This window comes from Boleophthalmus pectinirostris, unplaced genomic scaffold (genome assembly GCF_026225935.1).
Source record: "Boleophthalmus pectinirostris isolate CB_2022bp ecotype Guang Dong unplaced genomic scaffold, ASM2622593v1 HiC_scaffold_20, whole genome shotgun sequence".
Classification (NCBI taxonomy): Eukaryota; Metazoa; Chordata; class Actinopteri; order Gobiiformes; family Gobiidae; genus Boleophthalmus; species Boleophthalmus pectinirostris.
Window position 1 is genome coordinate 30,800,759 of NW_026571153.1, and position 25,651 is coordinate 30,826,409.

Sequence of the window (25,651 nt, forward strand, 5' to 3'; positions counted from 1 at the left end):
GCTAGTTTTGGTTACATTATTCAATTTAGATTACAGAAATGTATATTAAATATCGAGGGCAAGACAAAAAAAAAAAGGCAATGTTAAATAGAATTAGTAAGATTTATAAAGATGAATTTTAAAGAGTTTCTAGTGCAAAAGTACTCCATATAACAAGTTGGAAATGGAAGTCCAGCTTTGAAATAAGCTATGATACAAGCTAGCTGCAGGCCGCAAGTTTTTATTTTATTTTTTTATTTTTTTGGTTTTAACCCACATTTTTGGTTAATTTCTATAAATGCTGAGCCTTTTCACCGAAAAAAAAAAAAAAAAAAAGGCACCAAGGTCAAAGTCTTCTATGTACAAATGAACAAAAAAAAGGGACAGTTCAGAATTTTGGACATAGGGCCTCATTTCCTAGTGAGCCAGAGTGTTGGAGACGTGTGAAGACACTTTTGAAATATTTCATCCAGTACTTGTGTTTGCAGAGGTCGCTGGTGCTAGGCTAGTGCATGTCAATGGCCATAGTTATATGCCACTAAAAACATGTGTCTTATCCACTCCACAAAACACCCGAAGCAAATCTATTATTACACCAGACTGTCCATGTGAATGTCTGTGTCAATCGAATACATTTAGAAGTAAAACCAACCTTGTATTTGAAGGATTTATATCTGAGCAGCAGCAGTGAGTTGTACTTCCTGACAGAAAGCTCGGCAGCGGCGGACTGATATCACCTGGCACCAACTGGCTCTATAATAGTCTGTTTACCTGCAGTTGCCAAAGCGACACATAGAGCACTGCTGCTGAGAAAACAGTCCCTCAACATCCGACAGTTCACATGATACAAGGTTGGTTTTACTTCTGAAATTATTCTATCGACACAGACATTCACATGGACAGTCTGGTGTAATAATAGATTTGTTTCGGGTGTTTTGTGGAGTGGGTAAGATTGTTTTTAGCGGCAGGATAACTATGGCCATTGACTTGCACTAGCCTAGCACCAACAACCTCTCCAAATACAAGGACTGGATGGATTATTTCAAAAAGTGTCTCCACACGTCTACAGTACTCTGGCTCACTAGGAAATGAGCCCCTATGTCCAAAATTCTGAACTGTCCCTTTAAAATTAAATAAGCGAAAACTGAAAGAGAATAGCGAATTGATGGAGCTGTTTCAATTGGAGACTTGGTCCTCTTTCAACCTCTACTCCACCAAAAATATGGAATTTGAATCGAAACGATTCAGTAGAATGAACATACAAAAACAATATGATACTTATAGCACTTATAGCATAACACACATACATTTTAAATTATGGACTTGTGCTTTGTAAGTTAACAGTCCACAGTTCTCTTCTTGTCATCTTATTCTCAAATGAAGCAACAAGAATTCAATATTCAAGATACTCCAGTGTAATTTAAAGGCACTGCGCCTGATTTAATATTCATTTTTATTTATTTTACTTTGTATTTGAGCAAAATGTGTCTTTGCCTAGTACAGATATATTGTATAAGCACCTCTTGAGGTCAAAATAAATCTGCTGTGTGCGATCTGCAGCTCATAATAATAAAGAAAAGTGTTTTGTAGTTCAATAATCAGGAAGATTGTGGTTTGCATGCTAGTTGCGGCTAGATTTTGCATGGCCGTTGTCTCTGAAAGCTGTGAAAAGCACTTATAAACTCATTGTGGTGAATATTTAGGATGCTCTTAATGCGTAAGGAAAGTGAGGAAGAACTCTTGACCACTGCAAACTAGTTCAGTTTTTCATGTTTTTGAGACTGTAAAAATCAGGTAGAGTTCCTGTACAGTTCCTAAGTTATGCTTCAATTTCTTAAATGTAGAGATGCAAGATTTTTTTTAAAGAATAATAAGTGTAGCCAAAATTCCAAGTGATTTCTTCTTGTCTGTCTTGTCCCAATACACTGGCAGGAGGATGAGTTCAAGTAGACCAGATACCATCAGGAACTATTGACAGTCCTGGTTCAGTCTTGGATCAGACCTGGTTCAGTTTTGGTTTAGTCCTGCTTCAGTCTTGGTTTAGTCTTGGTTTAGTCCATTAACAATACAGCACAAAGTTACGTACCAAACCATAAATTTTGTCAGAGTTGGTGGACGGCTCCATAAATGTACAAGGATGTTAATAAGAATCAGTAACTTTGCATTGTCAGTAAACTTCTTGAGAATGCCTTGAGAAATCCTTCATTAAATAACAGATTTTAAATATATATTTTGTTTTTACACTGAAAAAATAAAATAAAATAAACATCTACAAAACCTAATTCTGCACTATGAAACTTTTTTGGTTGTGGAGCTGTCTGTCTCTACAAAGCATTATTCCACAGCATGGCATTAAATGGAGACAAGGTAATACCACCCAACCAAATTACAAGTCAGATCTGTGTAGAGGAAAGCCTGCAGATCACTGGAAGAGTGCACGTTCGGTGGATAATTTAACTATAACACCTGTAGTGTAGAAGACCCAATAAGATTAAGTTGGTGTTGTGAAACATCCTTCAGTGAAACTTCAGAATCTCAGAATTATTGATGGTTGAGACACTTTTGGCAGTGTAGCCGTAGCTTTTTGTTTTTTGATTGACAAGTCATTCGTCCCGGCCTCCTTCCACCATCTTGTATCTCTGTCGACAAGAAGGCAGATTTATGGGCCATGAGAACTCTATGGGAACAACTGTCTGGACATTTTTCTCCAAAAAGTTAAAGATCGGATTCCACCAAGTTCTAGACAGGAAGTTGCTCGGGGCTCGACGCAGTAACTAAAAGAAAAAGAACAAAATACCGTTAAATATGGATACTGCAAAAATATGAGTTAAAAAGACAATTTGAGATAGTCATCTCGACTCTTGTGGCTCTGGGCTAGTTACTATTATTACACTGGCCATGGTTTTCAAGATGTAAGTTTACACAAGTTGTATTCAATTTCATTTATGTGCCAGTATTGTTTCACATAATTTCTGGACTTACACTGCCCTCTGCTGGTTACATTTGTAAAAGCAGAAGTTCATAAACTGGAAAACTTGCTGCTAGATGCTGCTAGACACCAATGGCTTAAAAATCACAAAAATTGCTAATTGCTCTAGCTTTGTCTCAGAATTTTAATTATTTTTCAGCATTAAAGCCACACTAAGGGTCAGTCCATATGAAATCAGCCATTTTCAAGGAATCTCCCCTATGAGCCATCTCAGATTTGGCTGAAAATTTTTCCAAAAATTTGTAAAATCACCAAATGAAAGAATCTTAAATTTTGGGGCCATGCTCACTTTTTCGGAAGCCTTAATTTATAAGCATGTTTGAGAGAGCATAACTTCATAAAAGAATAGAGTTAGGAAGCTGAGAATTTAGATTTTTATAGATTCTTGTATAGATTCTGAATCTGTTGTCAAATATTGTGTGTCTTTATTAACGCTGTGGACCCCCAAAATCTCACATTTGGTTGCTGCTCAATAATTTATTTATTTATTTATTTTTTGAGGTCCAAGATCTATTTACTCCAAGCAGATATTTACAAACTGTTGAACCTGAATATTTGAGAGATTGTCCATTTCAATCTCACACTTTTCTGAGCTTTCATGTGGATGGTGTAGAGTCCCAAATCTGGTCATAGACCAAATGTGATCTTTTTGGCCCCTTCTGTGGACCCTTGGTTCCCCGTGTGGGCACAGTTAGATGTTGATCATTTTTTTAACCAGAGAAACTGGCATATTAATGTTAGTTAATTAAGTAATAAAAACATCTACTATTAACTTCCTTCATTTCAAACGGAATTTTTGAAAATGAGCTCTCACTGGTCACTTTAGGTGGAGCTTAGGTACTTTTCCACCTGCTAGAAAAATGTTATTATCTTAAACTCTAACTGCGCAAATTTCAGCTTGCTAGCTCTATTTTTTATGAAGTTCTGGTCTCTCATACATGCTTATAAATTAAGGCTTCAGAAAAAGTGAACATGGCCCCAAAATTTCAAGGGGCCATAACTCAGGAACGACTCAAGGGATTGAGGTATTAAACTGATCTGTCTTGCACCCAGTTACAATTGTTTTAATGCTCAAGTATACATTAAAAAAACTGTCATCCTTACATATCCTTCTACATATCTAACTTATAACTTGGCCTGAATCCTGACGTCCAGAGTACTACACTGCGGAACATTCCATAAAAAGCAGTAACATCTCCACGGCGATAAGAAGGTGACACATCCGCTATCATAAAAGTGACAGTGTACATTTCAAGTTAAGTTAAAGTATGAGATCCTTACGTGAGTGTTGGCCAAAGTGTGGTACCACCAGAAGAGGCGTGTGGTGATGTAGTAGGCGACCACGACGTCGACGCTGTAGTGCTCATGTCCCACCAGGATACAGAAAACCCCAGACACGCTGAGGATCCAACAGGCCCCATGGTACCACCACATCCAGCGAGGAGAGTCTGCAGGGCAACACAGACGCTTCAGTTAAGGATGAAGGTTTAACATGATCACATTCAGTCACTTAAGATGTGCTCACACCATTTGTCAGAGATGGAGTTTGGGTTTGTGAGCGCTACACCACCAGTCAAAAGTTTGGACACACCTCCTTATTCAATCTATTCAATCTATCCTTATTCAATCAATTCAAGGCATTAAATATATGAAGCAAAATATATGGAATTGTGTAGTAAAGAAACAAAGTGAAGTAACCAAATTGTCTTCTATAATGCAGGGTTGTCAAACTCAAATTCACAGAGCGCCAAAATTAAGAACTGGGACTACCTTATTTTCCACATTCTTAAGCCTCCAACCCCATCAAAAAATGACTGCACGAACCGCAATCCATAGCGCCCTATACACGAATCCACTCAGGTGTCCCAGCACGACTTCAGTAAACTACAAACCACCCGCAGAACACACAAACACACACGGAGCAGACAGCGACCGCACAGCGAAAAACACCCACAGACACACTCATCACTCCACGCCAACGAGGAACGGAACAGAGGAACGAACCGAGTGCAATGTGCCACTTCTAGACACGACTGAACAACTGAGTTACTGCGAACACGCCGACAATCCGTTGGTCCCAGACACACCCTCCCTACACGCCACAACTGAACAAAGCCCAGAGTCACCGTGAACGAACAAACAAACAAAACCACTCACCCATCACACTGTTGTTTCGTTTAATGCACCTTATAGTCCGTGCGCTTTATATGTGAAAAAGTTCGAAAATAGACCATTCAATGACAGTGCGCCTTATAATCCGCAGTAGGGATGGGCATGATTAGTCGATTAATTGATAATTGATCATTAAGAATTTCATCGATTACGTTAATTTTAATCGACAAACCGAATGTATGTTGCTGTGTGTAGTGTGACCAAACAGGTGTGTACATGTGTCTCTGCATCAGAAGGAGCAACACACAAACAGTCGGTCAGTCTGCAACGTGCCAAAGTGCAAATGTGTATTTAACGATGACTTGTACAAGAAATTCCACGCTTTCTGTTCCAGTCGGGACAAGTGTGAGTCCATGTGCACAGTGTATAAAGCAGCACATATGTTTCAGTGTCCAGCGGGAAAAAGTTTTGCCAGGTGAGAGTCGCTCAATGTCGATGACGAGTCCCCACCTCCCTCCCCGGTGGGAGGTGGGAGGGGGTTTCGGTGTCCTGGTTTTGACAAACGCAAATCTGGTCACACTAACCTGTATTCCACCGAGTCGTGTCCTTCAATCCGACAGAAGTTGAACCGCATCAGCGACACAAGAGCTGTAGTTTTATCTTCGCTTAGTTTATGCAAATTAGCAATGTGGTTTTAAGTTTCGTTTTTGTGAGAGTTGCACAAAACGGGCTGATGTGGCTCTAGAGTCGTTACGGTTTATATGTCGTAAAGTTGAATTTATTTATGCAGATTAGTAGTGCAGATAGTAATAATAATGATGATCATTTTAATATAAAAACGCTAATGATTAATTGATAATTGGCCCTCGCTTGTTAGTGGCGAGGGGTATTGTTCTTCGTCGGTTTCTTTTTTTTTTTTTTTCCCCACATTGAATCGCATTTTTGACCCCCTGAACATGGACGAAAAATCCCCAAACCGGGGTCCAGATCGATCGGTTCGGCGAAAAATTTGATAAAATGGGCATCGCAACAATGACCCGAGTGACCCGACTCAACAGCGCCACCTAGAATTGGACCCCTATGGGAGTGGGGACAGGCAAAGTTTGTCGCAGGGAAACGAAATTCGGGACAGTGATAGAGAACAACGAGACAAGGCAAAAGATGAATTGGAGCATGACCCTATGACAAACAGGAAGTCGGCCATATTGGATCAAACATTCGCCGCCGTTTTGACTTGGGGGTCTACAAAAAGATTCAAGTCCCCGGGGTTTGGTCCAAATGAGCTCAGATTTGACATGACACATCTACAGACATGAACTCACAGAAGTTGCCAATTTTTTTTGGGATACTCCTTACGGTTCGCCCGTAGCACGCCGCCGAATAACGCCTTCATTTCCTGTTTTTTCGGTGACCTGTCACGGCCACAGGCATTGGCCTACAGAACTCAAATTCAAATCACAATTGTGTGATCCAGGCCTGAATGTGATGAAATATGAACTCTAATAAAAGTGAACTCTATAGCGCCCCCTAGCATAGACATGAAATGTCAACATTATAGGATTAGCACCAACTTTGGAAATAAAATTCTATGCATGATTACAAGCAAAAAAGTCCATTACGGACATGGGATATTTTTCACAGTTGGCCAGTAGGGGCGCCCCCAACAAATAGTTAAAAATTGATTACACAAACAGGTGTTGTCCGATCGTGCTGAAATTTGAATCATTAATGAATGATCCCAGCCTGAATGTAATACACTATAAAACATATGAAAAATGAACTCCATAGCGCCCCCTAGAATACACATGAAATGTCAACATTATTGGATTTGTACCAAATTCAGGGAATAAGTTCTATGCATGATTATGAGCAAAAAAATAAATAACGGACATGGTGCATTTTCCTGCTGTTGGCCAGTAGGGGCGCAATGACTCCTAAAAATATTTAAAGGTGCATTATGTAATGTGCCTAATGGACGAGCTGTCGGCCTGGGCGGATGTCGGGAAGAGAGGGTGGCATGGCGGGGCGTTCGCAGGTCCCCGGAGGTCGCGTGGGAGGGGAGTGCGCGCCGGGGCGAGGGCCACCATCGCCGCGCGCGGCTTTAATTGATCGTTAATTCTTCTGACGATCGATTAAGAAAATTTCATCGAATGCCCATCCCTAATCCAGAGCACCATATAGTGTGGAAAATACGGTAAATTGTGGGCCAAACTAAATATTTATTGAAAAATTTCAACAACATCTGCATGTTTTCTCTTCTTTCAAGATTTGTAATGTTAAACCTTTTGCTTAAACACTGAATCCAGAACAAGCATAATATAAAATAATAACATTTTTAAATAAATAATGTCTCTATAGCTGATCTGTAGCTTTTTAACTCCTTTTAAATGTTTTTTTTTTTTTTTCACAAGCCAACAACCAGTCAAAAATAACAACTTGCTTTAATGAAAATCCAATATTTCACAAAGAACAGTCAAAAATCATAAAGAAAACAATTCATCCAAGCTCAGTTTGCTACACTGTAATATTAGCGCCATACTGGAGTGAATATTCAGATCAGAGAGAGCCACTTTAGATTTTAAACAACTGGATTTCACCACTGAACCTGGCAACCCAAATGATAGACTTGTGTGCATTCTGACTGTATAATCGTGTTGAAAACCAAAACACCAAATTATAAAATTAAAATCATGCTCTGTGTTTTTGTGATTAAGAATAAATCAGTATTACAGTTGTTATCAGTAAAAGCCATATTAGATCTGAACATGTCTACATCACATCTGGGGACACAGTTGGGTCACGTTTATGAAAATGAGTATAGTATATGATTCTAGATTTTCTTTAATTCTTTTCTCTCTATTTAGAACACACTGGCACATACACGTGGTACTCACACTCTTTGATGAAGAGGTAGGACAGCGTGAGCATCACAGTGTGTCCGCTGTACAGGAAGTCCCCACACATCAAGTGAGAGCCCGTCATCGACAAACCTACCAATGGAAAAAGTGCACTGTAATTAGATGCAAATATGGTCAAATCCAGGAGACATCTTAAAATATAAAAATTAAATTACACAAAATTGACTCTTGTGAACTTTGAGCCACGTTATAATGCTGTTACTTCACCAAAAACAGACCTGCAGTTGTGTTTTGTTTCATTCACCCATGTTTGAGTAACCCTTTATTATTAGTCTGTCTGCATCTCCAAAGCTCAAAATGCTCTGTTCCACCTTGTGATGTCATGAAGTAGTTCATAAAGCGTCATGAACTCTTGTCTCACTTTCAATATCGACAAAACTGTTTCTGTTTTTTACAAATCGTCACAAACTTCAAAACTATCCTGAAGTTCTGATGGAAGGGCAGAAGATTAACAATGTTGATCAGGTGAAATATCTAGGAGTTATTCTGGAACCAAATTTATGTTTTAAAAGCACATTAAAATGTTAACAAATGCCATAAAATTTAACATGGCCAATTTCAGATATATTAGAAACTCCCCTGACTCCCTGCCTCAAGTTGGTCACAGGCTTGTAAATCACCTCTGAGGTCTCTAGAATCATTATATAAAAGCGCTTTCAAGATCCATGACAAAAAAAGTCATCTCTTCCGTCATTGTCATGTTCTTGTGAAACATAGTATTTTAAGTTTTGAAAATCTGATAATGTACGCAAATGTTTGTCTGCTATTTAAGATCATTCCTGGTACTGCTGCTCCTCCTCTAAAACAGTTTGTTTCTCTGAGCTCTGAAACAATACATACATACATACATACATACAACACAGTATATCAATAATATAATTGTTAGAGTAATAGATGCATCAAGAATTTCGGACTTCCGGTCATTGCAAAATGCATACTGAAAAAGTGAGCATCAAACCGCCATGTTTGTTTTCCCAGTGTCTATTGACAAAGTCAGTCTTTTCTAGTCTTTTGAACCATATCACTTTTGTTTCTGGTTCTGATATTGTCATATTTTAGTTTTGGGATTCGGACATCGTAATTGTGTGGTTGTTGGATCCTAACAGCGGAAAATGGCTCGAGAAATTTGTTTGTGAACTCCATAAATGCAAAAGGGAATCAGATCTGTGGGACTGCAAACCTCTGTTCAAACTGTTTTCCTTCCCAATTCCTTTTTGCATTTATGGAGTTCACAAACAAATTTATCAAGCCGTTTTCCGCTGTGAGGATCCAACAACCACACAATTATGATGTTCGAATCCCAAAACTAAAATATGACAATATCAGAACCAGAATAAAAGTGATATGGTTCAAAAGACTAGAAAAGACTGACTTTGTCAATAGACACATCCCACTGGGAAAACAAACATGGCGGTTTGATGCTCACTTTTTTCGGAAAATCCTTCCCAGTATGAATTGTGCAATGACCAGAAGTCTGAAATTCTTGATACATTTATTGTATCATTAAAAAAACAAAACACATATTTAAGTAATTACCTCCTCCTGAGATCAGTCGCAGAATTCTCCAGATCTTCCCTGTGGAGTCATTGTAAAGCTAAAAACAAAACATTAGATATTGTCACATTAAATAAACTATTCAGATCATATATTTGCACATATTTTTTGTACTGGTCCTCAAAATGGCGTCCGTAACAGGTCAAATGATCACATCACTGAGTGGCATAAAGAGCAGTTACCTTGGGCGCGCAGACCATGTGTTTGCCTGGGACTGGCAGGGTGGTGACGTACATGGTGATACAGCGGTACATGTACAGGGTCCCGATCAGGAAGAAGCAGCGTCGGCCCACGATCGCCCTGAAATAGAAAAAATAAATCACTTTTTTTTTTTTAAACGAAGATTTTGTATTTATTGATTTTTACATCAACTGGACACTGAAAACTTTCTATGAACATGTGCGTCATATAGTCTTCAACAATGGAAGAACTTGTAAACAAGATTGAAATAAATAATTTTCTCTCTTAAAATTTGATGCAGACTTTTTAACCCAAGTTGAAGCTGTTGCCTGTTTCAGCCAGCAGGTGGTGCCCTTTCACATGCTTTGACCTCTGGTACAGACAACTAAAGGTGCAAGAAAACGACTCCAACTATTTGTGAAACTAACAATTTGAAAGTTAGACAGTGTGTTGGATTTTCCACTGTTCCACATTCTTGCTCCCTCTCCTCCAATGCACCCATTTTCAAGAAACTGATGTGTGACGTTCTTGTTCACATCATAATTTACAAGTTATAATTTTGTGCAATGTGAAATTACACAAAAACATATGTAAACACCAAAATACTGCCTCAGCCTCTCTGTGTGGAGAGTTCAGGCCCTACCTCGTGGATATCTGTGATTATTGCTAGAACATTACAATATATTGTTCATGTTAAAGCTCCCACCTGTAATTCAACTGTTATGGCCTAACAGAAGAAGAGCAGAGAGCCCAGGTGAGCTTGAACTGACTAAGTGAATGGCATTCAGCTCCAGTCAAATGAAACTCACTGAGGCTGGCAGTTACAGGGCAAATTTGGAGTCAGATTCCTTATTAGGATATATATATATATATATATATATATATATATATAATATATATATATATATATATATATATATATATATATATATATATATTTTTTTTTTATTATTCTCATTTCTTTTGTGTGTCTTTTTTTTATATATGTATACACGTGTGTGTGTATAGGAATGTATATATAGAGGTGTATGTATGTATGATGGATGCATGTATGTAGATGGATACATATATACTTATATATGTATATGTGTCTATGTATGACATATATGCATAATATGTATGTTTGTTGTTCGGTTGGGGGTGGGAAGGGCAAAGACAGCTTATTATTTTGCTTTATATTTTCTTGTTTTTTAATAAATAAATAAATAGATGGGGGAAAAAAGAATAGGAATTATTTTTACAGACAAAATAGCAAAATAAAAACAGCAGGATCATGTAAATGGGTAAAAGTCACATTTTTGTACTGCACTTTTCCACCTTCAAGACACAGTTCTTTACATCAAGGAAGCACTCACCCATTCACACACACATTCATAGACCCGTGTACACAGACACTAGGGGCGAGGTGAGTTAAGTGTCTTGCCCAAGGACACAACAACAGCATTCTTCTGTGGGAGCTGGAATCGCACTAAACAATCTGTGGGTCAGTGGATCTGACCGCTCAACCTGTGATGTTTATTTGAACCACCAACCTTTGGATCAGTGGATAAAAGCTCGACCAACTGAGCTACTGGTGTCCCATTGTCCCATGTAGAACAGGTTCATATGAACAGTTTAAGACCAAAGCCCACAAAGTGAAGTGGAGCCAAAAGCGCACTCCTGCTCACTTCCTATTTGGAACGTGGCAGCAAGCACAGTAGCTACGTCCATTTATATCAGTGGTGGATAGTGTAGGACTATTTAGTGTCAGACTGTCACACGTGTGGAGGAACACGTGTCCGTTCTGAACCTGCTCCACTTCAGAAAAATACAGCATGTTTCTTCAGACGTGGTTTGGATTTGCATGTGAGAGGTGAGTGTGCTGTTCTAACACAGGCCTGTGTTTGCACCTGTCTGACCAGTGAGTGCACTGTTGTTCTTATCTTTCCATGGATGTTAATCTTGTATAGTAAGTCCACACATTTGTTGTATGATTTCTAAATGCATTATAATAATAAGAGATAGACATAGATAACAATAGGTACAGTAGCAGTGAAGGGTCAGTTGTATAAAGACGGTGTAGGAGTGAATTTGTGAAGAAACAAATGAGCCGGATTGTAAAAACAAATATATGACAGTAAAAATAAATATACTCATTTGCAATGTAGCTTGTTTAAAAGGAAATGACTGCTGATTTCTGTTTAGAGTCTACGGGCTGAAGTGAGGGGAGGGGATAAGTTTCACATGTGCAATCTACTTAAAAAAAAAATCAATCAATCAATCAATCAATCAATCGAATAAACGTACAGATGGTAGCTTTAAAGTTGCATTTTGTAACTTTTTTGGTGGAGGGTCTGACAGATGTTTACTCCGTGGAGATAGTATTGCTTTGTCTGGAATGTTTCACAGTATGGAATTAAAGCTTTCTATCTTCATGGAGACCAACTACAATAAAATCTGGAAGGTGAACTCAAGATGGCGTCATATTGTTTTCAGGGGCCTGTGCTCATTGGCGCATGGGCCCAAAATTAATTTTCTCTTCCACATTACCGTATTTTCCATACTATAGGGTGCGCTCTTAAGCATCTAACCCCATCAAAACAGGACAGCACGCCCCGCAATCCAGAGCACCCTATACACAAATCCACTCGGGTGTCCCAGCATGACTTCAGTAAACTACAAAGCCACACCACCCACAGAACACACAAACACACACGGAGCAGAGGAACGAACTGAAAAGGTGAGTGCAATGTGCCACTTCTAGACACAACTGAACAACTGAGTCACTGCGAACACGCCGACAATCCGTTGGTCCCAGACAGCACCCTCCCTACACGCCACAACTGAACAAAGCCCAGAGTCACTGTGAACGCCACAAACAAACAAAACCGCTGACCCATCCAACTGTTGTGTTTCCTTTAAAGTCCAGTACGGTGTATTTGTGAAAAAAGTTTGAAAAAAGACCATTCTATGACAGTGCGCCTTATAGTGCAGAAATGACAGTACTTCCTCAACACGGGTTAGCTCCTCCCACCCGTGTGACATCTGTAATGAGCACAGCGTGGAGCGTTTGGACCAATCAAAGCAAGAGCTGCTTGAGCAGATTCTTCCAAAGCAAATTTTTAGGCTCTTTGAGGATTTTAGAAAAGAATCCTACAAAATCCAAACTTTGTGAAAGTTCTCAATGCCCTGTCAGCCGAACACGTGCAGTTTGAATTCTTGAAAAATGCATTGCACGGGAGAATTCTTTTTGGGCCCAAGCTCCCAGGAGCTGCAGTACCTGGAGCGGCCACTAGTCAATCTCAAGCTGGGACAGAGGGGGAAAACGTATCCATTTTTTATTATAGATCCATGGTTATAGGTCAGATCTGTAGAGAGGCAACCCTGCTCACAGTGAGAATGCCTGTTTTTCTGGGTATTTTTGAACTATTTAATGTCCTACTGTGGAACATTCCAGGCAGAGCAATGGCATATCCATAGAAAAAGCATATGATGGACCCCAAACCAAAAAGTTACACCTTTAAACACATAATATATGCCGTATTTTCCGCACTATAGGGCGTACTTAAAAGCCTTTAATTTCATCAAAAAACAACTGCGCGTCTTATAATCCAGAGCACCTTATATATGAATTTATTGTGTCTTAGTACGACTTTAGTAAACTACAAAGCCACACCACTTGCAGCATTATGGCTCCCATAGTCAGGAGCATCAGGAGTAATACATACTGTGATTCCTTTTAATATCAAAATGCACCTGTCAAGAGACACACTTACAACGCCCACTTTAAACTCAAGGCTGTTATAAAGTGAAAGTGTGAGCTGTGTGGAAGCAGTGGATGAGAGAAGGAGAACACACATTCACCAAGACAGAGAGACAGCACCGAGCCACTTACACCACGATCTGCCAATGGATCGTGGACGCCTGGACTAAGGATCAGTATCAACTGTGGTCCGAGCTTTCACCAAGACCAGAATCATCACTGAACTGCCAGGGAACAGTAACCACACAGACTGGACACTGTGCTGGACAACGTAATCGCCCATCTGTTTGAACAATTCTGAGTTATTGTGAATACACTAACAATTTAGCGTCTCAGACAGTTTTTTTTTTTTTTTACGTGTTACAATCGCATTAAGCGAACAACGTTGAGAGTTATTGTGAACACGTTAAATAAAGTCTGACTGACTTATCTAACTGTTGTGTTTCATTTAATGTGCCTTTAGTCCGGTGTGGTTTATATGTGAAAAAAGTTCGAAAATAGACCATTCAATGACAGTGCGCCTTATAATCCAGAGCATCCTATAGTGAGGAAAATACAGTACTCAGATATCAAAAGTACACATTTGTACTATGAACACACATGAATAATAATTAAATCCTTACTTGTGTTTGAGGAAGAGCCACTGGACAAACCACAGTCCCACCAGGATCAGCCCGTTCACCTCTGTCACGGTGAAGGCCCACGGCACACGATCGATGTAATCAAAGAACTTATCTGGCAACGGCGGGTTCAGAGATTTATCAGGGACCCTCTCGTGAACCACCGTTATCACCACCGTCGTAAACACCAGGTTAAACACGGCGTACAGAAAAGCCACGCCCGTTTTCCACCACTCTTTCGGCAGGCGTTTACCACGATCATCTGGAAGCGTGATTTTAATGTAGTCGCAGTGGCGCTTGAGTCCTTTGCTCAGAGTTTGGATGAGGCGTTTCTCTTTCAGAAAACGGCAGATTTTACTGTCCTCCTCGTCGTTTTCCTCATCTTTGACGGTGTTCGCGTTGGCGTCCGCAATGCCGTTGGCGAGATGTGCCGGGGAGTGGGAGGGAGAGTCCACTGTAGTGACGTTGGCTTCCACGTGAATGCGCACATCGCCATCGTCCTGTATCAAGTCCTGGGCGGCCATTATGAAAAACTATGCAAAACTATCGGAAAAAAACTACTGATATTACAAAAAAAAGTATAATATTAATCAAAAAATTTTACAAAATACAGCAAGTCAAATGAAGAAAAAATGAACTTATCCATTCAAAATTTTTCATTCAAAAAAATTTCAAAAGTTGTAATCCATTGCCACTGATCGATGGAATGAACTTGCTATTTTAATGTGAAGACGACAACAAATCAATTTAAAAAAAAAAAAGTATGTAGAAGAGGTAGAAATTTCAAGCACACGTTAACAAAAAAAAAAATTGTCATTTGTTTCAAAAATTCAAGTTTCCAATTCTACGTTGCGACGGTTACAGAACGGCACGTGACTGGTCGATGAGTCGAAAGCGAAGACGCGTGATTGGTCGATTGGTCGAGATCCGATGCACCCGATTGGTCAATAATATGTTCTCTCTCGATGTTGGTTGATAAATTGGCGTTAAGCTCGGAGATGGGACACGGGAATCCAGAAGACGATTCGACAAAACAAACCTGTAACAGAGAAAACAAGAGGTCAGGGCCTGAGATACCGGCACGTTCAGGTTTGGCTGGTTTTATGTCGTCACAGATCAGTAGCAGAGATGATGGTTTAGTGACGGTAATGACACCTTTCATATTTATCATCTGTTGCTGTGGGTTATCAAGCGTGAAAACAAAATTCCTTAGTAAAGTTTAGTGCTATTCTAATAATTACCATTCTGACTTGAGTGTATTACAGCTAAAACGATATATTATGGAGTTTAATATTTATCGTGTATACAATTTCTTTTTGCTGTTTTTATTAAATAACTCTTTGAGCTTTAGAGGGTATAATAAATAACTTCTATGGTTAAATATTGGTTATTTTTTACATGTATTTGTTGCAGCTCAGGCCTTATAATGATACTAGATTTAAAATTAGATTTAATTCAACATTTGATGAGTTGTGTGATCCTCTGTGTTTTTTAAAAATTTATGTATTTTTATTGGTTTTATTAATTTATTGCTATTCTGTGGTTTTGCTCTTATTTTATTTTACTGGTTTTATTATTTTAAGACTAGTATGATTATTTTAGTAGTTTATTTTTTCATTTTATTGTTATTATGTATTTGTGCAGCACTTTGGAAACTGTTTATGAAATGTGCGACAGAAATAAAGTGGATTGGATTTGGCCCATGTAAAAAAAAAAAAAAAAAAAAAAAAAAAAAAAAATCAATTTTGAAGCTAAATTTGAGGCTCAATCCTAGATACAGATTATTACTATACAATATTTTTCCTTTGACTTCACATATTGACACTTGTTCAAAGAAGTATCTACTAGTATCAGATAATATCTGGTAAAGGTTTATTAAACCAAAAATTTGTTTTAACATTATACAAGCGGGAAAATAAAATTAATTCAAAGTGCAGCTTGGTAAAACTAATAAGTTACATAAAATATTCTCAAATAAGAAACAAATGCATGAAATATTATTATTATTAAAAATGTATTTGTTGTAAACAGTAAACAAAACTTTTCAAAAATGTAAAGTGCAGCACAAACAGTTCCAGCATGAAGTTTTACTCAATCTTATTTTTGTTGGCTTGAAAAACCAACTTGTCCACAGTGTCTGCATACACAATGCATCTTAAAATCTCACAGCAGCTTTTCATTGTTTCTTGAAAAATACTAAAAACATGTTCACATCCGTTCACAGCAAATAGGCAGAGTGTTGTCATACCATTATATTGTTATATTTGATTATATTGGGCTATTAGTTCAAAATTGAGATGCAGATCTGCTGCAGTTGCAATGTCAATGTTGGGGTGGACCAGAGTCCTGCACATGTCCGTTTTTGGAGACCCGCCCTCCCGCACCCGCGCAGTACAGCACCGCACCCACCCGTAAACCAGTGATTTCCTCAAAATTAAACCTGCACCCGCCCAGAACCATTAACATTCCACCCGTTACCCGCCCGTGCACGTGATAAATCACACACAAATTAAAATCATTCTAACTGAATATATCAGAATATGAATTGAAAAGTTACAATGTCAAGAATTACAATCAAGAAATGAAATGAAACGATTACGCTTTCTTCAGTACGAACACGAAGTCACAGACGCGACTCTACTGTCCCCACTTCACAGGCTTTATTTACAGAGCAGAAGAAACATTGATTGAAATGCCGGATTTTTGCCCCGCACACAGGACTCTGGGCTGGAGATTCTGTGCCGATGAAAGGCAAAAGTGAGGATTCACATGGTTCAGAGGGACGTATTTGTTGTCAAGGTTGCCGTCCTAACTCTAAAGCGCTGCAGGAAACACTGCCGCCCCAATCACGGACCAGTTCCCTCGTGAATATTAAAGAGCCAAGCCTTCGTGTAGCTGCACATGTAGTGGCGGAATGCAAACACACACAAATTGCACAAACTCACTCATGCGTAGCCCTGTCTAATTTATTCTCTTGACGCACACCAAAATCTGATCCTAATCTGATTTTTGGACCTTTAACATTACTTAAATAACATGTAAATGGGAAAACCCTGTGATGGTCAGAAAGAGATCAGATTATTTGGAATTTTACATGTCATTTTAATAACCGTAGAACTCAGTGTGTGTGATTCGCAGCCACTGATTGCCACAAATTATTTTACTGACTTAAAGTAACACCTTTTATTATTATGGTATCGTAAATTTGATTTTTATACAAAGGAAACATATTACTACTTTCTACTATTTTGAACAATAAAACAAGAATAATTAAACACTATTTTGTCTTTCTGTATCTGGTATCAAATTTTTACTTCCCTACCGTATCATAAAGAGTGTGTTTAGAACTCCACACACCTTCACTAGAATCATATCGATAATCTCAGCCCGGAAACTGACAATCTCTAAAGGTTAAAGGGAGCTGTTAATTTGAAAAGTACCACTTCATGACATGTAGACGGAGATGCAGACAGACTAATAATACAGTGTTACTCAAACATGTGTGAATGAAACTAAACCCAACTCCAGGTCTGTTTTAAAACATGACTTAAAAGGTCATAAGAGTCAGTTCTGTGGACTGTAGGACCTTTAACAGATAAGTTATGGTCCTTTACGATTAGAGTGGGATTATGAAACGTGTGAATGAAAAAGTCTTGAGTGTTTACTATAAGCACAGCAATGAGGAAGTGTGTGCGCGGAGGGGGCGGGGCCAGGCTCAGGTTACTACAGGTCGACTCCATCAATCAGGGCTTTGTGCTGCTGCTCCTAAGACGGGACTGAGGCGGGACTGAGGCGGGACTGAGGCGGGACTGAGGCGGGACTGGCCTGGGACTGAGGCAGGACTGAACCAGGACTGAACCAGGACTGAACCAGGACTGAGGCAGGACTGAGGCAGGACTGAGGCAGGACTGAGGCAGGACTGAGGCAGGACTGAGGCAGGACTGGACCGGGACTGAGCCAGGACCGTACCAGGACCGAGACAGGACTGAACCTGAATTTAAACAGGAGTGAACGAAGACTGAACCAGGACTGAACCAGGACTGAACCAGGACTGGGCCGGGACTGAACGAGGACTGAATCAGGACAGAACCAGGACTAAACCTGGACTAAATCTGGACTGAATAAACCAGGACTACTCGTGGACTATAGGAGTTAACAGGTATTTGTGAGTGTTTGCTAAGTGGGCTGAAGTTACATAAAGACTAAACCCTGCATTTCCCAATGTAAACTACAGTGAGAAAACAAACATTACAACTAACACTTTAAAGTGCACATGAGACACACTCAAATATATCATATGATGTGACAGATGGGCTACAGGTAATTCATCTAAACTGTTAAAAAATAATGAAAACACATTTATTTTATAGGAAAATTTTAACTGACTAAAAGTGCCTTAATTATTTTTAAAAGTATTTAGAAATGTTCTGTTGACAGAAAAGTAGAAGGATTCTGATTCTCTAGAGGGATTCTGTTTTAAACTTCAGCACCATTTCTTGTATTTTCTATATTTACACCCGTTTCTGAGGAAAGTCACATGCATGATTCATGGAAATATAAAGTTAGATACTTTGGAATACTGAAGAAAGCAAAAGAAACAACATTTCCATTGAAACTTGAAGAAGGAGGCCAAAAAATTAGTCAGGATACAAGGCCGTTCACAGTTAGGACACATGTTTTCTAAGTTTTGAGTACAGTAAACTCGTCCATAATGAAAAGTCTATTTTGGGGGAAAAACTGTACAGATTGGAGCTTTAATTTTCCAAGGATCCAAAATAGAGTTCAGATGACTGTGATTGACAGATAGATTAGTCAATCAGGGACACGGATGGTTCATCTATATCAGAAGAAATAAAGAAGAAATTCAATTCATCTGAGGTGAGAGAAATGTGATTTTATTTGTAAATGATACATGACTGATGATCTTACACGATCACATTTGGTCAGAGGGCGTGGGGACCAGATTGATATCTCTCACAAAACAAAAACAAAAACACAAAAGGTATCAGTCTGGATTTCTTAGATAAGGTTTTAACTGATGTGAAACTATGAAAAATATTTACCACAGGAACTACACCGAACCAAAAGATAACAGAAAACCTGCACTTAAATGTAATAGAACCAAACCAGGACAACAATGAATAATCTAAACCAAGTCTCCCAGAACCAAAGCCAAACATAAAGTCCTCATCTAGACCTGTTGTGTTTTGTTGAATGCCGGCTCGAACGTACCCCTGGCTTCAAAGTCCCAGCTCGAGCGTCCCATTCTCCCTCCGGACGCCCCCTTCTCTCAGGCGGCACTCGGGTAACTGCTGTGCCGGGATACGAAGGATGTTCTCGTTTAGTCAGCCACATCACACACTGATGTACTGAGTTAAAAAATCTGCTTCTATGTCACATTAAAATGAAACATGAATGTAGTCAGACCAAATGTCGGGCCTCATTTACTCGCAGAAGTTCACTTTGAAATCATATTTTAATTCATTTTTTCTTGTTCTCTCTGTCCTGTAGCATCTGTAACTGCTGATTTGGGATGAAATATGAATTATTTTCTTAAATAAAAGCAGGGTGCTCATACTGCCCAAATCAGAAGACCATGAAATAAGACCGGGGCTGAGACCGAGACCAAAACTAGGACTGAGACCAGTTCAGTCCTGGTTTAGTCCTGGTTCGGTCCTGGTTTAATCGTGGTTCAGACTTGATTTAGTCATGATTTAGTCCTGGTTCAGTCCTGGTTTTCAGTCCTGGTTTTCAGTCCTGGTTTTCAGTCCTGGTTTTCAGTCCTGGTTTTCAGTCCTGGTTTTCAGTCCTGGTTTTCAGTCCTGGTTTTTAGACCTGGTTTTTAGACCTGGTTTAGACCTGGTTTAGACCTGGTCCAGTCCTGGTTTAAGTCACATACACGGGAAACGGCCGTTATCCTTTTTTTTTTTCCATTTTTCATTTAAACACAAAATCAAAAACTGAAAAAACGAATCATTACCTGTTTTTTCATTTTGGTTTTGGAGACAAATAATGAATAAAATAACCGAATGACACACACACACGAATGACACACGGATTAATTTGATGAGGAAACTACATTATAACATAAACCAGAAAATTGCGTGCGTAGTCCGTTGAACGATGTGTAAATCAGGACTAATGCAGAACTAAACCAGGACTAAAGCAGGTGTCTTTGTGTGGACTTGGGGGTATTATGTAACCTAATGACTTAAAGCTCTTTCTCTCAATGTAAACTACACTGTACCAGGACGGACCCACCCTCAGGATTAGGGCCAGACGGGCTCATTTTCACAATACGGAGAGAAAGGCAAACACAGGTATAGACTTTCAAAAGGGAGTGTTACTGTAAGGATCATTACAACAGTGTTTCTCAAACCGAGGAGCGCGCACCACCCAGGGCTGTGTCAGCAAGATTCCATTTTGTATAACCCAGATAAACCAGACTATGATTCTCGTTAGTTAGGAGTTTGTTTGCAATTAAGTGTTGTGACAGTATTAAAATTTCAAGCTCGATTTTGTGTTATTTTGAAAATCAGTGATTCAAGATTCCTCACACATGCACGAAGCGCTCCAACGATGAGTAAAATGAGAAAGGGAAACAGCTGCAGCGCTCTGAAAAGTCCATCTCAAAAAAAGTTGAAAATAGGACTGAACCAGGACTGAACCAGGACCAGTGTTAAACCAGGACTGCACCAGGGCTAAACCAGGACTAAACCAGGGCTAAACCAGGACTAAACCAGGGCTAAACCAGGACTAAACCAGGACTAAAGCAGGGCTAAACCAGGACTAAACCAGGACTAAGCAGGGCTAAACCAGGACTAACCAGGGACTAAACCAGGGCTAAACCAGGACTAAACCAGTGCCAAACCAAGGCTGAACCAGAGCTAGACCGGGACTAGACTGGGACTAGACCGGGACTAGACCGGGACTGGACCAGGACTGGACCGGGACTGGACCAGGACTGAACCAAGTTAAAAATGAGAAGGGAAAACAAGTATAACACTTTCAAAAGTCCATATTTGCAGAATAGGTCTGCTTCAAATCAAATGAGTCAGCATGACATGAGAACAGGGGGTAGCTGCAGTGTTAGTGGAGTTAGTGTAGTGTTCCTTCAACAGCAGAACTATGTGACTGTTTCTCGCTAAATACCATCACAGCGTCATTTTTCACACCATCTGCTCTGCCTATAGGTACTGTTTAAGTCTGGACTAAACCAGGACTAAACCAGGACTAACATGGGTCTAAACCGAGAAAACCAGGACTACAGCAGGAGGCCAGTCCCTGAGGTCCAGATGAGTCATGTGGCACTAACATGTCACAGATGCACTTTGGTTAGGGTGATCAGACGTCCCTATTTACTCGGGACAGCCCTAGTTTTGAGCCTGTGTCCCCTGTCCCAGCAGGTTTATCCAAAACCATTGATTTGTCCCAGTTTTATTCAAGAAATGTCTCAGGTGTCCCTATTTTTCACCAATCTGATCACTGCCAACAGTAAAGAGAGGCATGCATTGTCTAGGTTTTTTGTTTTAGGTTTTTGTTTCGGTAAAAATTACAGAAAACGAATGACTATACTGACTCACATGTTATATGAATAAGTCATGAATGGGCCTAGTGCACAACAATTTTCTTTAGGGGCTGTCCACGCAACAACGTTTTTGGTCAAAACGGAAAAGTTTTTATTCGTTTTGGTTTTTCGTCCACAAGGAGCTGGCATTTTGGGTGAGTTTTTTGAGAATGGGTTCCAGAGTGGACAAATCTGAGAACTGTATTACATTGTTTTCCCTCAGTGCTCCGTTGCCGTGTGGACGTGAATATTTACTGATCTGGCACGTGTGTGGATGCAAATTTTTTTCACCCCGCAAAGAAAAAAATCCAGGAGCGTTGTCATGTGGACGTAGCTTTAAAGTCTATTCTCTGAACCACAGGGGCCAGTGCAGAGACTAAACCAGGACTAACATGGAGCTAAACCTGGAAGAAACCAGAACTAAACAAAATAAACTTGGGCTGAACAAGGAACAAACCAAGACTAAACCAGGACTAATATGGAGCTAAACCTGGAAGAAACAAATCAGGACTAACATGGGGCTAATCCGGGCAGAAACCAGAACTAAACTAAATAAACTTGGGCTGAACAAGGAACAAACCAAGACTAAACCAGGACTAGAGCAAGGCCTAAACCAGGACTAACATGTGGCTAAAACCAGGAAGAAACAAGCTCTAAATCAGGTCTAAACCAGGACTAAACCCTGACAAAACCCAAGTATACACCAGGACCAAATCAGGACTAATGTGGGTCGAAACCAGGGGTGGGCAAACTTTTTGGCTCGCGGGCCACATAGGGTCCTAAAATTTGCCTGAAGGGCCGGACAGAACACAGGACATGACGTGTTAAGAGCTCGGCTGCATTATATTCGTATTTACGCTTATGTAGGAAACGCACTAAGCGCTACGACATTGCCCTGAAAGATTCAGAACACATAAAAATGAACAGACCTGCTCTACTGTTTACCACAGGTGAAGGAGAATTGTGAGCGATTAGGTTTTAATAAGAAACAGCACCCATGCCACAAAGTCACATGCGATATAACAAAACTCTTAAGACATTCTATGCGTTAAAACTTATAACACAACATCTATAAGATTCTTGTCTTTCATTTTTACCAACTCAAAATGGAAGCAGTGCAATGTTATATCTTGAACACCACTACTTCACTCAAGGTCCGAATAACTCCTGTAAGAACACTTTCCCATAAAGCATTGCAGCCAACATAATACGCCGCACTTCAATGTGTGTATATATATATATATAGTACGCCATCTACTGGGAAACGCCGGAAATGCATGAAAAATAAAACATCAACAAGGTTTATTATTGTAATTTATTCCAGTTCGGCGGGCCGGATTAAAAGGTTTAAAGGGCTGCATATGGCCCCCGTGCCTTAGTTTGCCCACCCCTGGTCTAAACCATGTAGAAACCAGAACTAAACCTGGACTGAAAAAGGAACAAACTCAGACAAAACCAGGACTAGAGCCAGAGCTAAAACATCTAAACCAGGACTAAATCCTGACAAAACTTAGGTCTAAATCAGGACTAACATGATTCTAAACTGGGACTAAACCTTGGCAAAATTCGTAAAAAAGGACAAAACCAAATTAAAACTAAACGTAACTTTCGGTGCTTTCTGTATTATTAAAGTTCCCTATATGGCTGTTTTCATGTTACTTTTCACTTTCACAACGACTTACATAAAAAGTGGAAATGTAAAATCTTGGTGAGGACTTCCTGTTCCCTGGAGCCTGGTTGGTGGAGGCCGGTGGTGTGTTTTCAGTCTGGTCCAGAGTCAGTGAGTCAGAGTAAATTGGGATCCCATGGTCCTAACTTCATTAAGGACAATTTAAAATGTTGTAAACACAAAGTGACGTCACAAGCACCCAGACAAAACGGGAATTCTTAAACCAGTAATGACTAAAAGAAGGAAACCAGGGCTAAACCAGGACAGAACCAGGACTAAACTGGGACAGAACCAGGACTAAACCGGGACAGAACCAGGACTGAACCAGGACTAAACAAGGACTAAACCAGGACTAAACTGGGACAGAACCAGGACTGAACCAGGCCTAACCCAGGACTAAACCAGGACTAACCAGGACTAAACAGGACTAAACAGGACTGAACAGGACAAAACCAGGACTGAACCAGGCCCTAACCAGGACTAAACCAGGACTAAACCAGGACTGAACCAGGACTGAACCAGGACTGAACCAGGACTGAACCAAGACTAAACCAAGACTGAACCAGGACTGAACCAGGACTAACCCAGGACTAAACCAGGACTGAACCAGGACAAAACCAGGACTGAACCAGGACTGAACCAGGACAGAACCAGGACCAAACCAGCCCTAACCCAGGACTAAACCAAGACTAAACCAGGACTAAACCAGGGCTGAAAAAGAACTTAACTAGAACTAAACCTCAGCTGAACCAAGACTAAAAGAGATCTAAACCCGGTCTATACAGGGACTAAACCAGGACTAAACCAAGGACTAAACCAAGACTTAAACAATACCACTTCCCACTGAATAAGCAAAAACGACCTCAAAGAGAGAACTACAACAGGTCTAATCCAGGATTTGACCAGTACATAAAGAAGGTTGTCAGAAATATCAAAAATCAGATACTAATTAAGACCAGAACTAGTATCAAAACTAGAAACTGATTCAAGCAGATATCAATACTACAAAAGTCTCATTCACAGGACAGAAGTGAAGCAGTCCTGAATAGTTTTAGAATGATCTAGAGCTGGATCAGAACAGAAATAAGAGCACACAGACTTGGACGTCTATGGGCTTAATCCAAATCAGTATTGACTCTTTTCTTTAGAATCAAAATCATGTTGGAAATTTGAGTATCGTGACAACACTTCCACAAACCAGGTCTAAATGGGAACTAAACTAAGACTTTACAGAAGCTACATTAAGGACACCAGGCAAAATAAATAAATAAATACAAATACATGTGCAAGTTAAAAATAAATGAGCCTTATCACTTTGAATAACTTTTAAAGAGACAATATTACGCTATTTTCTGATGTGTTTTAATGTTGTTTCCTCATCACAAACAGACCTGGAGTTGTGTTTTGTTTCATTCACACATGTTTAACTCACAGTGAAACAACGCATAGTTACGCTGAGTTCTTCTCTCAAACAAAAAACACTCTGTTCCACCTTGTGATGTCATGAGGTTATACACAAAATGCTCCATGGTGTTTTGAAACTTCATACACCTTCACTAGAATCATTTGGATAATGTCAGTCCTGGAAATGACGATCTCTGCTGGTAAAATGTAGATGTTGATTTGAAAACTATTTAATGACATCACGAGGTGGAACAGAGCGTTTAGATCTTTGGAGATGTAGGCTACGTTTATTGCGATGACGGTCTGAACAGAAGATGCAAAAGTGGCGTCACGTCTTCACTTTTTAGTCCGCGTTTAGACGAGTGTTTTCGGGAGGAAGTCTGCGTGCATACAGTGACGTAAAAGTGTGTGGAGTTCGATTGTGTATGCGTGCCAGGTTTTTGTGCACTGATCTGACCAGAGTTTTGCGTCTTGGGCAGTGTAGATGGAAACACTACGGTGGAGTAGGCCTGTAACAATAATCAATAAATCAATTAATCGTACGATAACTTTTAACAAGCTCGATAACTTTTCCGGCCGCAATAAATTCTATTTGCAGCTTGTTTGTTTTCCTCGCTCTCTCGCGCTCAGAGACTGAATGTTAGAAGCTTCTATCGCTCTGACTCCTCTTGTTTAACAAGCGTAATGACACTTGAACCAATGTGCACTGTGTTTATCAACACAGTGGATGCGTGCGCAGTCTGAGTGCAGAAAACGCTGCTGTCTGTGCAGCGAACATGATGCACAAGCTAGCGCCGCTGTCAGAACCAAAACAGTTCATCGCCGTGTGGCAAAACAAGTCATTATGCCGAATCAACACTGGTGAGCGGGACACGTCTCAACAGCCACATGCGTCAAATGCAGCGAGCGCGAAAACA

The 25,651-nt window shown here is 39.8% G+C and overlaps 1 protein-coding gene across 1 annotated transcript in view; it reads right to left on the bottom strand.

Moving 5' to 3' along the window:
- Positions 1–1,026: 1,026 nt before the first annotated feature.
- Positions 1,027–25,651, bottom strand: part of LOC110170302 (phosphatidylcholine:ceramide cholinephosphotransferase 2-like) — a 29,734-nt gene continuing 5,109 nt past the window's right edge. The window contains exons 2-7 of the mRNA XM_020935948.2: positions 14,098–15,133; positions 9,735–9,852; positions 9,535–9,592; positions 7,975–8,070; positions 4,250–4,416; positions 1,027–2,753 (exon numbers count right to left, since the gene is read on the bottom strand). Coding sequence (XP_020791607.1) covers positions 2,583–2,753; positions 4,250–4,416; positions 7,975–8,070; positions 9,535–9,592; positions 9,735–9,852; positions 14,098–14,618 — 1,131 coding nt within the window. The 5' untranslated portion in view covers positions 14,619–15,133 and the 3' untranslated portion in view covers positions 1,027–2,582. The remainder of the gene's footprint in view (positions 2,754–4,249; positions 4,417–7,974; positions 8,071–9,534; positions 9,593–9,734; positions 9,853–14,097; positions 15,134–25,651) is intronic.